General features: G+C 42.8%; 1 protein-coding gene across 1 annotated transcript in view; it reads right to left on the bottom strand.

Moving 5' to 3' along the window:
* Positions 1 to 374: 374 nt before the first annotated feature.
* Positions 375 to 15,998, bottom strand: part of tacr1a (tachykinin receptor 1a) — a 59,269-nt gene continuing 43,645 nt past the window's right edge. Inside the window, exons 3-5 of the mRNA XM_083978257.1 lie at positions 14,004 to 14,154; positions 10,923 to 11,119; positions 375 to 4,309 (exon numbers count right to left, since the gene is read on the bottom strand). Coding sequence (XP_083834383.1) covers positions 3,964 to 4,309; positions 10,923 to 11,119; positions 14,004 to 14,154 — 694 coding nt within the window. The 3' untranslated portion in view covers positions 375 to 3,963. The remainder of the gene's footprint in view (positions 4,310 to 10,922; positions 11,120 to 14,003; positions 14,155 to 15,998) is intronic.

The raw sequence follows: 15,998 nt of genomic DNA, 5'->3' as shown, positions 1-15,998 counted from the left end.
AAGTCTATATTTCAAGCTCCTTTTGTAGTGGAAGCTTCTTGAAGCTCCTCTTCCCGGTTCGTCAAATTTGGACGAAGAGACTTAGACTTATTTAATTTTTTTCGGGGCAGTTTCGCATTTCAGGGCTTCAATACAAGACGGACATTACATACGAGCAGCATGGAGGTATTTGGATGTTTTTTGGTGTGTCTTTTTGTTACGAAGACAGTTGGTATCCATTTGCAACCGTTATATTGACATGCACTGCTACGCCGAGACCCCCTGTAACTCAGAGAAGCCACGGATGACTCTGAAACTTCTCCCAGCCCTTAGTCCACATGAGGGTGAGTAGATAATGAGTGAAATTTCAATCTTGGGTGAACTATCGCTTTAACAGCCAAACTGTGTTGAATAGGTTCCCTGCCGATCCTCAAATGTACTGTAGCGGCAGAGATCATAGACCTATACTAGAATGTGTCAGTTTCTTACTAACTTTTCACAGTTGTTTCAAATGATATTCTTTTTTCTCTCTCCAGGCAACAGAGGGAATGGGGGGAATGAGGCGGTCAAAGAGAGAGAGAGAGAGAGCTGTGCCATAAACAGCTGTTTGTGTGCTTGGCCTGCTCCAACAGAGATCAGTTCCTCTGCAGGGAAGCCTTCTTATCTTGCATACTTGCCATTATAGTAGCAAATCCATGCAAGTGCACCTGCTCTTAAAGGGGCAGCGACTTGACACTCTGATTGGTTCTTTACAGTACATGTTACCCCTAAAACACACAGCCAATCGTTAATAGATTAAGTACAACCCATTTGAACCATGCCTGGTGTTTAGTGACCTTTACTTCTGCTGTTACAACTGTACAAAATGTACATGGACTCTAAATGACCTTTGAGCTGTTAAAACTGAGTTCATGATCTTGATGCTCCCATCAATCAACTGACTTGGCGGAGACACTGATCTCCTAAAAGCTCTGTGGGATGTTTTACTTTTACATCCAAGCCTTGATGAAAATGCGGAATGTGAGCAATGATGATGAAACTGATAATCTGTTATGTTTCATATCTGTCCTTCATCTTCTCTCTTTCTTTTCCTCAATGTGAACTCTTCTACTCTTCTTGTTATTTCACTACTTTTGTTGCTATGTTTCTTTTTCACGTAAGAAAAAAAAAGGTCCTGCGTGCCTCGTACTTGGTAAATAAAGTGATACAATGCTGATCGTCAGTGTAATTCCAACAAAGCCAAGCAGCTTCACATCTGCTCTTCAGTTTCATGTCAGCTGACAGCGGAATTTATAACAACAGGCTTTGTGTGCTGAGAATAGACCGGGCGTCAGCAGTGCGAATGCATTGCTGTGTGTTTGTGTGTGTGAGTGTGAGTGTGAGGGGGACTGATGGGTGTCAGGTGATAGATCCCTGCATGTGTTGTGCAATGTACACTGCAAATCCATCTTGAAATATGGTTTAATCTCTAGTACAGTGAGTCTGAATATGTCTCCCATATTGTTCTCATACTTGATCGTGACGTGAGCCTGTGGAATTTATTTCCAGTGCAAAAACAAGTGCAACTGTCCAAATTAGTTTCTCTTCCTTGAAGAGAAACACAAGTTTTAGACTTAATACTTCAGTAAGACAGAAATAAATTTGTTCTCTTTGATGCATCTGCCTGATAAAAGCCTTGCTGTTTAGAGTAGATGAGCCTGTGTGTTTGTTTTGTATAGACAGCAAATATGCAGATCTTGTGGATTTACTTATTAAGCTCACTGCAGGTTTTTTGTAGAAAAATATCCTGGCTTCCGATAATTACCTCCACTTCCTTTATGAAACTTTAAAACCTGTGCTTCAGACGTGTGGCACTAACTTCAATGTGTTGAAACAAGTCATCAAAGAGGAACTATGCAGGATTTTTAGCTTAACTCTGCTTTGGAGTAAATTACTTTTAAGGCTCTCTGCCTTCCATCTAGCATCGCTTGGCTGAAAACCAACCTTGCAAGATCAGAGCCTCAGTGGCACAGCGACACAAACATGCCCTGTAACATATAATGTCTTGTTTATGACAGAAAAGACTACACAAATATACACATCGTGATATAACGTTATCCACCGCTCTATTGATTGCTTTCTCGACGGCTCGTTGTAAACAAATGCACATGGCCAGGAGGAGCATTAGCAAAACAGAGGAAAAAGCGACCAGACTTGCATAGTTCCCCTTTAGGTTTGGTGAAACTATCTTAACTATTTGCCACAGAATTAAGACAGTGATACAAAGAGAAAGTTTATCCCAGTGGGCTTCCGTAGCCCCAATTATCTACACCAACCTTTTCCTGAACCCCAGCAGAGCGGGCTCCGTCTCTGCTCCCCTTCCCCGCTTTACAGACATTATGCTAAGCAGCAAGGCACATCACTGCACATTAAAGAGCTGCACTCTAACAGGCTGCCTGTGCAAAGTCCAGGCTGCAACATCTACAAAGCCCCTTGGGGCCTGATATGATAGACATGCATGTTCTAGAGCTGGATTACATTTTGATGGAGCGACAGCAGATGAAATGTGTACGTCTGAGAGGACTGAAAGACTGATGACCGAAACCACCCACAGAGGAGGTCAGAGGTCACCTGACCGCGGTGGAAATAGCAAGAAAATTCACACAAATAAAATGTGAGGTGCAAATATAATCCAGTTGAATCATATTTAAGATGCCGCCCATTTTGGTGCCAGGTGGAAGGTCACAGCAGCTAATGAGATTCACATCAATATTTCACATTTTGAAATAAGTGCCTTACATTCAGATAACAACCGAGTATCATGGGTCTGATACCGGTGGAGCAGGTCAGACAAGTTGTTGTTGTTGCAAAAGTAATTTGATTCTGTTTAAAAGGGAAACATTTCACTTTGCTGCTTTTCTGAAGATCGAGCCGAGAGCCACCTACCGCTGGGTACGATGGAGGACCGGATCTGGGTTTTAAAAGAAGAGAGCAGATAAGCTTGTGTTTGCCATGTTGCCTCTTCAGTATTCACACAAGCAGCTCCACATTTCAGAGAAGATGCTCCCAGGTGTTGAAGTCGATGTCCAACGTGTAGCTGAGCAGAAGCTGCTGGCCTTTCAGGTGATTGCCAGATATTTTCAGCGCGCGGCTGCAGGGGATCCTCAGAGCCCCCCCCCCCCGGCAGCCAGACACTCACATGTAGCACATTGAATTGCTGAGGAACTCCTGCTCAGAGACACAGCTTTCACACGCGCACCCACACATACAAAGTTCTTTTTTCTACTGTCTCCTTCGGCTCTTTCGGGAGAGCCTTTCAAATGAAACCACACATCTGTCAGTGTTTTCAACATGCGTCCTTTGTGGAGAGGTTTTTTCTCTGCCGAGGGTGAGGAGAAGTCTCTGAAAAGCCGAGGTCTTGGGGCGGCGGTGCTCTCTCTCTTCAACAGAGAACACCTCAGTGAAAACGCGGAGCTGCTGTGTTTCACAGCACGCTAGTCTCATGTTATAGCTCCTCTCTAAATAGACTGTGAAGTCACACAGCTTGTGTGATTGAGGATGTGTGAACCTTTCTCTCTGCACAGAGAGCAGGCTGTGTGACAAGTAGAAGCTGTTCCTGCCTGCTTCAGGTTAGCTTTTGATCTGGAATGTGCTCATGTCGCCGTCGTGCTCATGGCTTTTTTGGCACGGAGCAAACCTTCCTAATGCGAGTCTATCATTAACTGTAAGAAGCATGACTACTTTGTACAAGGTTGGGTGGGGGCGGTGGGTGAAGACAGTGCTCAGTGGACTGGGATTTAGTCTCACTTGCAAATGACCTAACACAATGTTCCAGTGAACACGCTGGAAATGCATTCATCCAAACGCGGCCACTGTCGCTTCCAGACAAACTCACACATTCAGGCTGTACTTTTGCACGGACAAAGGCAAAAGCAGCCATGTGAATAGTCAACTCACATTCTCTCTCCCTCGCAAAACCGGTAAATTGCCTCCTGTGTTTGATGTCTATTCCTGCAGGTTGTTGCTTGAGTAGAAACTGGAAGTCTCTGACACTGTTTTGGAGACGCTCCGGGATGACGACCCATTGGAGGTCAGGTCCAGGGAGGAGCTATGTGGCCTGGCACTGACCCCAGCCGCTGCAGGCCCTTGACCTGCCGTTGCCTTGACCTTGGGCGGCTCGATTTCATCTCCAACCTGGAGAACAGTTGACACTGTGGTCTCCATCCGACTAGCCTTGTAAACACTGGTCTGGGTCTGAAGATAGCGAGTGGACTTGAGCTCCAGGCCTTCGTATGAGCCTTGAGGGACGCAGGGGCACCAGTGGAAGGCTTGTTTAAAACCAGCACGAAACCTGTGCAAGAAAAGAAGAACTGATTAGTCTTAATTATTTGTTTCAAGGACACATGCACTGCTTGCCTTAAAGGGATAGTTCAACATTTTGGCAAATTGGCCCATTGCCATACTCCCTATCGTCTTAGGAGTAAGTTCATTACCTTTAATTGTCGGTGCAAGCTGTTTTTAGAACGGCGGAGCAGAGCCGCGAGCTGCTCAGAGCTACACTACAGAGGCTAATGGGATTTCTTGGTTTCCTTCATCAAACTCATCAAATACACAATCCAACAACTCCAAAACGCTCTCGTGAGTTGTTTTTGAAGCAAATGCAGAGACTGCTTGCTGAAAAACTGACCCCGATGGAAACACACATCAGCAGTTTTGCATGAATTTCCCTCTAAAACAACTCTGTCTCGTAACGTTCCGTTAGTATCTCATAGCGTGGTGAATGTGCAGGTCACAACTTGTCCACCAGAGCGTTTACTTTTTTGATTACTTGTTACTGAAAAAAATAGCGCCGTTAGTGGCGCCATTATTTTATAACACTGTTATCCAGTGCACATGTTAAAATGGATGCCCATTGGCCTGTCGGTCTAGATGTGGTCAGGCAATCGTTGGCGCATCGCTATCTTGACGTACCAGAAAGCAATGGTGGGCCTGGCCAACAAAAACCTGATCTGAAGTCAGCGGTGTAGAATTTCATGGTGCTGCATTATCTAAAGAGTGATGTGTGCCTTCATCAGCAGGTGCAAACACTGGCAGAGTGAGCTGACAATTTGCTTCAGATGTTTGGATCGGATGGAGAATTACACTACAGCCCCTGAAGGTCATAGCTTCTGTGTGGTTTTTTCTGTTGCACAACATTGCCAGGTCAGGGGGACTGCCGAGGAAGTCTCTTGCGTGACGCTCATGTTCATCCTGACTACCTGGTAAGAAAGAACACCGCAGTTGCCATGGGATTTTGTGCCGTTACTTCACTGTAGAGCCATGCGCAGCGTGCTGATTCTCTCAGAAAAGAAGGGCTGAGTGCACAGAGCTGCTGCGTGTGCTGGGTTCACTGGTCAGTTATAATACATAATCAGCTAGGCACAGTTAAAATTAAGTTTTGTTTGAAATACTGCACCATTATCCCAGTAATTCACCAAGTTGTAAGGGTGCCTGTCCTTTAATGTCAATGGGAAATAACACTGTGATTGGTTTGTTACATGATGCACTGCTGTTAAAATAGCATTAGCATGTCAGGCCCACTGGTTTATTTGACTAAATCTTCATAATACATTTTTAAACTCATTAGTATTATTGGAGATGGTGCCACACTGAGGCTACACTATATTTTTGGAGCAATGACTGGATAATTGTAAATAATAAAACATAATACAACAGTAGTACAAATACAGAAGTGTCAGGCAGCTGAAACAAAGGTGTAACATCCACAGCAATATCTATGATAAGTTGTTAAAATTAGCTAACATTAGCTACTAAGCCAGTGGCCATAAGAGTTTTTTTTTTTTTTTAAAGCGACCAAAAAAAATGTTGCTGTGGCAGCAAGAGCAGAATTGGTCAGAGCTGAGTTTTTATTGCTTATGATCCGAAGACAATCTGGTATTTTATCTTGTGAAATGTCCACAAGTAAAAGGGAAAGGTTTTCATAATAACAGACTCAAGATTCATTTATCACCAGACTCACATTTCCCCTGAAGCTTATTGTTTTGGTTTTTATAGCGCTAAACCTCACTGTTTTGGTCCACTTGGCCTGTTTTCATCACCCTGCTTCCATCTACAGCAGGCAGCTGTTTCCAGTAAAAAAAAAAGAGAAAGCAGTAAACTGAGGGAAGGTTTTGATTCTCTGCAGCCTCATCAGTACAAGTGTCCCTTCTGGCTTGGTCAGATTTTTCATATTGTCATATTTAAGCAATAATGTCATTTACTGTATATAAGATCCAATGCTGTGTGAATCGTTTTGATATAATAAATGCAAAAAACATGTATAGGATCACACAGCAACGATGATATGAACTCTTCATCTATACAACATTATGGGCCTCATCATGGACAACCCAATCATTATCGTGTCATTATTTGACAATACCATGCAGAGGATGAAAATGACAGATGAATATGGATGACATCCACTCTATATATCATATTATGAATTGTTCTGTTGTTGGTGCTATATAATTGTTAATTTGTTAGACGATCTTGAAATGCAGCTTACATAAATAATTTCATATTTAGCTTGCTACCTCTTTACACAGTGAAGCAGTCAGTTTGGAAATGTTCCCAGTCTGACAAGCCTGTTTACTATGTGCTGCAGCTTGACACAGAGCTTGTCTGATACAATACTGCATTTGGATTAATGTGCAGTACCTGATAGCGATATTATCAATAAAATATGAAAAGAGAAGAGACTGGAACTGAATGATTCCAATGTAATTAACATACAATGTTTGAATATGACATTAACTGGTGGCCTCCATTGATTTGACCAGGTTTGGATATTTGACAGGTTAATTTCAAACGTTAAAATAATTTTAATCATTGCATGAAATGACAAACATACATCTGAAATGTAGAAATTATGAAGCACTGGCCACTCAGGAAAATGTGAGCTGCTGACCAGGAATATCATTAGAGGAGGCTGATGGAGGATGAGGACAATCAGCCACACATTTGAATTTAAATCGGCTGAACTGATAGAGACAAAAGCCAGTCAATATCCTGTACTGAACGATAACCGAGCCTCAGCTCACAGTGGTCCAGCCCACATAGTTTCATTTGCAGGACTTCATGAATTTCTGAAGTGAAAACACTCGTGAAATCTCATTTCCCTGACAGCAAGAAGACAATTAACAGGTGGCTGCGATGGGGAGACAATGGGAGATGGTTGATTACAGACAATAAGCAGGGGTGGCCATCTGCCAAATAACCATCTTTAAATTCATTGACATTTTGTTGATGTGTAGAACCAGGAGTGTGTACATGTGTGTGCGTATGTGTGTCGGTGTCTCATTGGCTACAGTCCTGAAGGACAATAATTGTTGCTCAGCAGCAGAAAAAATCTTTCCCTTATTTGGAGATGAGACAGAAAAGGACATATTTGCACTTTATCTTGAGGTCCATATGGGAACAATTCACTTGATTAAAGGGATACGCCAACGTTTTTTTTCCATGGCTTGCCTCACTCCCGAGTCCATGACAAGCAGATAGACACCATCCTTGCGTGCAGTAACAAGGAAAATATGAGCAGAGCTGGCGCACCGCAAATTAGCTTAGCTCAAACGCTGGAAGTGCATAGGTAGTGTTAACCTGCCTCCTACTCGAGCCGAAATCAGCAGTCAGAAGCTGATTTAATTTTAGCTCTAAACTCTGTAAATGTATCACTTTATTGACATTTCAAACATTTTTAGGCGAGAAAGTAGTCGTTTAGATCAGCAGTGTGTCGTTAATTTGTCTACCAGCTGTTTACAATTTTGTTCAGACGAATTCGGCGCTACTCAAGCTAGCCGTTGTGACCAACGCACTTCCGGTTACTTTCACAAAATAAAACACCTGTTTGATTGATTGATTTATTCGTCCATTCCACAAAACATTAACATACACAAACAAGTCAAAATTTCATGATCAATATGGGCGAAAGGGCGAAGGCAGAAACAAAGCTTATTAAACCAACACTAAGGAACTTTTCAACCTTCATAAAATATTTTCATAACTTTTGTGATGATACATTGACTTACAACAAGTTGAATGACACCTCTGTCGTGGCCTGAGGGGGTCTGTATCTCTTTCTCTGGCACTAAGCAACTTTGAGGAGCATGGTAGGAACCCTGCTCTCACTTAAGTTTCACTTTCACTTTTGCGAGTCACAACAAGGAGGGAACAGGCAAAACAGCACTTAAAGGGACAGTATGTGAGATTTACCCCCATCTAGCGGTGCGGTTGCATGTCGGCACGTATTCTTGCTGTTGCGTTTACGTAAACTCGGGCAGAAGTCAGAAAAACAACACACGCTGCATGTATCAGGATAAACAAGCCTCTATGTAAACAAACGGTCCGCCAGCACGAGGCAAAACAATACAGGCGTGACAATATGTTGTCATGGTGATGTCGTATTGTTTACCTGACCCACGTTTTACCGGCTTTCTCTCGTCGAGTAAAATAACATCCAGTTGGTTTGCCGACGGCGTCACTCACGGCGTCATTCAGGTGTCTGACTGCACCTGAAGGCAACACCAGTGCCTCCGTCCTTCCTCACACTAGCTACACGGTGGTGACAGTTTTAACAGGCGCTGTCTGGAAAACTTTCTCCCCGAGCCGAGAAGCTCCGGCGGCCCGAGTTTGAGGTTACTTACAGCCACGGTGACACTGAACGTAAAACATGGCGATTCAACATGGCAGAGAAGGTTCGGTGAACCCCCCCCTGTATGTTTGTAACGACTTGTAACATCATTCTAAGGTACGAGAAAGTGCTCGTTTGTATGCGGGCGCGATTCCACTTCAGTGAAATACGTATTTATGAAAGCGATATTTGATTTTTGTCAATAAAAAGCCAATAAAGTCCCATACTGTCCCTTTAAGCAATGGATTATGTTTGTGTTTTCACTTTAAAATGATCCACTGGAAACAGAAACTTAGTTTTGATGTCTTCTGTTTTTTAATTTTAATTTTAATGCAGGATATTTACAGGGCTTCACACTAGTGTTCATGGGAAATGGAGTCTTCCTTCAGGCAAAACACTACCGCTTTGGTCCACAGGCGCCGCCAAACTCAACCAAAACTGAAAGTTCTTTAGTACTGCTTTAATGCCTACCCTGTTTACAGGAAGAAAAATTACAATAACAAAACAAAACACAATTTGTAGGAAAATTACACTCGAAGAGAGTAAGTAAAGTGAATAGTATCAAAACGAAACAAACAGAACCACCATTTAGTAATAATAATTTTCTTACTTTAAGTTAGTGTTAAATATTTATTCAATACATTGATTTTAAACATCCTTTTGGGTAATAGTTGTGCATGATTTTAATTCATTGTCAAGGATATTCCATAATTTTACTCCAATAACAGAAATGCATTTAGCTTTAGTATTTGTCCTTGCTTTTGGTTTGTTTAAAATGCAGGTCCCCCTGAGGTCATATTGGGACTCTCTAGTTGAAAACAGCTTTTGTATGCAGGGTGGAAGTAGGTTGTTAATTGCTTTATAAGTTATTACAGCAGTGTTTAAATTAACCAGGTCTTCGAATTTCAATGTTTTGGTACTGATGAAGAGTGGATTTGTTGGTGCTAAGTAGCCTAATCCTTTTGGTGTATAATTCTAATGGCTTTCTTTTGCAGTATGAAGATAGGATTTATGATTGTTTTGTATGTGTTACCCCATGCCCTTTACATACAGAAAACCATGACAATAGAATTTGTGCTTTTACTTTGAAATATGAAGCTAACCTACCCTCGATGTAGCTAGCTTGAACCAAAATAAACCATCTTTGCTTGAACCCTCCATTTTGACCGATCTCGTCCCGTTACCGGCATTTGACCGCTCAAGATGCCTTACCGGAGAGTTTTGTCAGCTCCGGTTTCCATTTAGAGTTGCTGAAGAGTTCCTTGATGACTTTAGGTGGAGGCAGGCTAACACTACCCATGCACTTCCAGCGTTTGAGCTAAGCTAATTAGCGGTGCGCCAGCTCTGCCCGTATCTCCCTGTTACGAAAGGATGGTGTCTATCTGCTTGTCATGGACTCGGAAGTGGGGCAAGACACGAAAAAAAAAATGTTGGCGTATCCTTTGAAGTTGTAAATAGTGTGTCCTCTTGGCTGTGTGAACACACACACACACACACAACACATACACAACACATGTGTCACCCTCAACACATGCTGTGATAAAGCAGTGAGGATGAGCATCGACATTCCTCTCTGGGTTGGGGACGAGTTGTCGCCTGAAATGAAGGCGTTCAAGTATCTCGGGCTCTTGGTGGAGAGACCCTGATGTAAACCCAGAACTCATATCCTGTCAAGGCGCAGTCTGTCATGCTCATCCACTGTGAATTCCGAACTAATCATTAAAGACTGAATAATTGTTCTCTTCCATGTCATGAACAGTCATTCCAATTTGAAATGAAAAGTGACAGCCCTGTAATGCCCTGTGAATTTCAGTTTTAATTTTAATGAACTGAGACAGAGAAGTTCACACTGGTCGGCAACCTGCTGTTCAAAATTGTAAGGGAGCGATTACGGAACTGACGGTCATTTGAAAGCTTTAAACTGGAGACATTTGTGTAAAATGTGCTCAAATGTATTCACAAAAACAGCAAAAAAGAAAAAGCAATAGGTAATAAACTTTGCCGCATTTTGTTACAAGTTGTTACATAGGCTATTGCATTAGTTATTACAAAATGCAAGTGTTTTTTTTATAGAAAATGTAATAATTTGGTGCAATATGTAACAATTTATTACAAACTGGGGCAAAGTTTATTACATATTGCGTTCCAGAATTTTATTACAAAATGTGGCATTATTACATCATCAGGTGAAAATGTATTAGGCTACATAATGTGGCCCTGACTGTTTCGCAGTTCATGTGTCATATATGAATATGGCTGGTTCGGCTTGTGTGTGTGTTTGTGTGTGTGTGCCCACCTGTCGTTGAGGCAGCAGTAGATGATGGGGTTGTACATGGTGGAGCTCATGGCCAGCCACATGATGCCCAGGTAGACCTGCTGGATGAATCTCTCCTCGAACATGTCGGGGAAGAACTGGTGCAGCAGGAAGTAAACATGGTAGGGCAGCCAGCAGATGGCAAAGGTACACACCACCACGATCATCATCTTCACCACCTGTTGGACACACGTCAGCACCACCGTGTTTTACTGTTCAGACAGGCTGAATGACAGGGAATAACAAACTGGCACTTCTTTACTGGCTCTCCTGTCGCAGAGAGACATGGACTTGTCTCATAATAATACATGATGCATAGGAAACCTGCCCATGAACCCTCTCAATCACATTGTGCTGATGAGGCATGATGCACTACACTGTGTGTCTCCTCAGCATTCATCTTCTTTCCTTTAACAAGCCTTTCTGTTGACCAAACAGCAACAACCTTGTCCACTCAGAGAAGGCTTTGAAACTTTTTTCTATCAATCAAATGGACATAGACAGACACATCATTAGCGCTGTCAATAACAGACGCTGCTCGCTGACAATGAATGAAACAATAATGCTCATGGACAGATGTAGCGGATCTGACACTGCCTCATTAGAGTGGGAGGTGGATGTGTCCTCCAAGGGTGACACATTTATTTAAAATTCATATGGAGGACCGAATTCAGAAAGAATCAGAACATCATGGCTCCTCTGTTTTAATGGCCAGTGGACATGGGGCTGAGAATATCAGATGGTGGAGCAGGAAGCAGAAAGTGAATGTGTCTTTCCTCAAGAGGCAGAACAGGAGGCTGACAGATCTCTGGATGGCACTCGAGTAGATGGATCCACTAGTGGGAAGACTAGATATCGGCTTAACTGGGAAAAAACTGGATGTTAACTGGGACCTGATGGCATGTCAGCAGGGGACAGTCAACTCGGGGTCTGAATGAACATCGATCGTGACTCTAGACTACAGACACTCTGTGGAGCACCACGACAGCTTGGGGGGATCAATACCTCCCAAGGAAAGCGGGCTTGCTCATGGTCCTCAAGTTCAGAACCAGACAGGAAACATGTTGGCTGAGCAGCAGGAGCAGACAGTGAGTCACTCAGCTCTGGACAGGGAGCTAACAGGCTCACCAACTCTGTCTGAATTGCCAGGCTGCTGGAGCTGGTGGGATCCACAGCAGGTTAACAACCACTGAAACAATCAGGCAGTCTGACAGCTGGGAAAACATGCCAAAGGTTAACACCCTGTTTTTTTTTGTTTTTTTTGTAAGAATCAGGGATGTTAACAAAGTCCTTATGCCTGTCAGACAACAAATTCTTTAACCATGGTTTTTTTGACAACTCCCTGCACCACCTGCTCATAACAGCTTGTTAGTATTCCTTACAAATGTCTCTCACCACACAGGAGAGCAAGAGTTTGACAGTTCATAAAGTTCATCTTTGAAAAATGTATCTGCTGGGCTCCGCTGGGTAATGGGTGAGTCTGTATAATTTAAAGGACCTGAATGCACACTCACTCAAAGAGGCAGGCATGTTAAGTGAAAATACTTAAATGATGCAGGAATAGACAAAACTGACAATGAGGGAGATCACACACACACACACACACACACACACACACACACACACACACACACACACACACACACACACACACACACACACACACACACACACACACACACACACACACACACACACACACACACACACACACACACACACACACACTAGGAATTGGGTAAATGAGAACAGGTGAAACTAATCAGGGTTATAGGGCAGACGGTTAGCAAGGCAGGAATCACACAAAGCCACCATGTAAAACTAATCAACAGACCCAACAAGGTAAATCATTTTAAAATAAAGTTTAAAGGTACATTGTGCAGGAATTACTCCCATCTAGTGTTGTGGTTGTATATCGCAAGCAACTCAATCGTATTTTTCATGCTGCATTCACGTGGAATTGGGCAGACGGACGACAGCTGCTGCACGTAACAGCATAAACAAGTGGTCCGTCAGAGTGAGGCAAAACAATACATGTGACAATATGTTGTCATGGCGATGTCGTATTGTTTACCTGACCCACGTTTTACCGGCTTTCTCTCGACTTCTGTGACTAAAATGACATCTGGTTTGTTACCGACGGCCGTCTGCCCGACTGCACATGAATGCAAGGTTGTTTATGATGTTCTAAAACCTAAAACCCTATTTTCTGCTGTCTACATGAAAACACGGAAACAGTTTTTCCAAATATCCACTTTGGAGACTTCAGATATCATCATTTGCAGTGACCTGAAGCTCCATTTTCGAGTAAACGAAAGGTCAAAACGCATGGAAACATCACCGTTTTTACTCTGTGTAACCAGGGCCACAGAGGACCAAGAATGTCGATACAAAATCCACACTGCAATCCATCCGCTAGTTAATGAAACACTGTGGACCAAAGTGATGGACCGAACAAACCCATGTTGTCATCAGTAAACTCACTGTACGAGTGTGAGGTACAATGTAATATACAGACAACTAAAGCAAACACAATGAAATAAAGGTAGCGGTGTCAGAGCTGCAAAAACATACGGTATATATCAAATGTTGGCAGACTCAACGGTAGGGCCTGAAGTAATCAGTGGGAGTGATACCATAGTAGGTATGTCTGTATAAAGCCCCAAAGGATTCTCATATCGTGTTGTTGTATCAGAGAGTCAAGTCTCTGCAGCGTGTTCATTAGCGGAGGATTCTCTGGAGATTCTCCAAGATGAAGCTGTGAACACAGACATGTGTTCCACGAGAGATGACTGAAGGAATGAGAAACAGGTAGAGGAAGAAGAAGGAGTCTACAATAAGATGAAGAGACAACAAGAGGGCAAGAAAACCACCAGAGAGCAGAAGATAAGAGGAGAGGGGGGCTGGGATTCAGGTTCATGCTGCTTTGATGATTATTTCATCAACCGAGGGAAAAATGTAATGAGACGTGGTGAGAGTTGTAGCCTCTTCCTGTCCAGGGCTGTGGCTTATCAACGTGCACGTGACAAATGCGATCTAAAATGCATGCTCGAGTCGTTATACCTTGCGTTTGGCAGTCAGCTGCTCCTTGTAGCGATCAGAAGAGTCTCCGGGGATCTCACTGGCCCACAGGGTGAGACCCACCACCAGGTAAGCACAACCCATCACCAGCAGAGGAAGGAAGTAGATCAGGATGGTCACACACACGTAGTACCTACAACAAGACGCACAGCCCACGTCACAGGAGGAAGACATCAATAACTTTTAACTAAATCATTTTCTTTTCAGACAGTTTGAATAAAAGGTTGGAATTAAGCACTGGTGGATGAAAATAAAATGACTCAAAAAATCTCACTTCTGGGAGACGAGCAGAAAAAACAGAAGGTGGTGAAGATGAAAGAGAAAGAAAAGAAAAGTCTATTAAAATATCAAGAGCATGTTTTTGTCTGACAAGATGTTTTTCTATTCAGTTTGATCATTTCACTTCTCTTAAACTATTACTACAGTATTTGTCTCATCTTGGGACACTGCATATTCCTCCTCTGTTGACAGATTTCACTTTTTTCAAATACATTTTATTTTTTGATTTTTATTTTCCTTTTCTTTTTTTTTTGGAGCCAGGGTTTTGCATGGTTGATATAGGATTAGCACTATGTTTCTCTGCTGTTCACCATAGACAAAAATCACATGACCACATTCAAACAACACAGGCCAATTTACCACAGAATTGTCTGGCAATTACTGTACAGTGGAACCCATAGGCTTAAACTGCAACACATCATATTATAGAACTATAGTCTAAGTATTTGTCATTAAATGTGTCTTGTAATCCCATAGGTGATGGGCCACAGTGGTGGCATGACATGAAAAATAAAAAATAATTCATTCATTCTAAGTATATTAGTGTATATAACAGGTATTGCTTACATTATGTTTGAAACATATTAATGCCAACAATAATCATCTAATTATTATTACACTCCAAATGTCTAAAAATGCACAAATTCTCAATCCCTGGACAATCAATGTTTTGTTATACCCTAAAGAAAACAAAGTTGTACCACTCAACACAGAGAGAACTGTTAATCAGAATCCATTCATCTTCCAAGTGCTCTATCTTTCAGTACTAGCTGGTATAGAGAGGGGGTCAGTCCCACTTTCATCAACTGTTCCATCTTAAAGCAGAAGTAAGCGATCCGGTCGTTTTGGCTAATGCTGCGTTCCAGGCAGGCTTTTGAAACCGTAAGTTACGGCTTCAAGTCACGACTTACGACTTTGTAGCGTTCCCGGCAACCTGTAACTCGTGTAGGTGTTGCACTATAACGGCCACTTGTGTTTTTCCAACTCGTGAACTCGTACCAGATCGAACTGGTACGACTTCACAGGTCGGAAAAACACGAGTCACGGGTTGCCTTGAATGCACCATAACTTCTTGTCAGCCGATGGAGTTAGCAGCCCCCGCCCTCGTCATGGATCTATTGGTCCTCGTCCCTACGTCACCACATTCACGCGCATCCTTTGGCTGCACACACAGAGAGGACCGCCCCTTTATGCCGTTCTCTCTCCTCATTGGATAAAACTTGTAGGATACAAGGAAAGTTTTCTCCTCGGCTCAGAGCAGAGCAGAGTGACTGACAGACCCGTGTTTCAGACCAAACACTCTATGTAAGCAAGGCCGTAGCTACCATTGAGGACACCGAGGTCATGACCTCGGTATTTTTTTCGGCCTAATGAATGAAAAAAAAAAAGAAAAAAAAGTGCAAAGTATTAGGGAGGACAGATGGAAGGTGACAGAGTGACTCCTCTCTTGTCCAAACAATTCCGGTAGGCCTATAATGCTCTTGTTTATTGACGCCCTCACGTAGCCTACGCTGGTGTTTGTTTACTGGTCGCGGGAAAAAAGGCGATTCATTCAGAAAAAGCGAGTGATACAGCGCGTCGCGGAGCCTGCGTGCATGGAGGAGAAGGCTACTGAGTGAGTTGGCTCTAGATAAACTGCTCTTTCCAACCAGTTGTTACACTGTAAAAGTTTCGTACATACGTGCACTTGAAGCGCTG

Source organism: Trachurus trachurus (genome assembly GCF_905171665.1).
Source record: "Trachurus trachurus genome assembly, chromosome: 9".
NCBI lineage: Eukaryota > Metazoa > Chordata > Actinopteri > Carangiformes > Carangidae > Trachurus > Trachurus trachurus.
The sequence above is the reverse complement of the archived record's forward strand: the minus strand, read 5'-3'. Positions and strand labels throughout refer to the sequence as shown.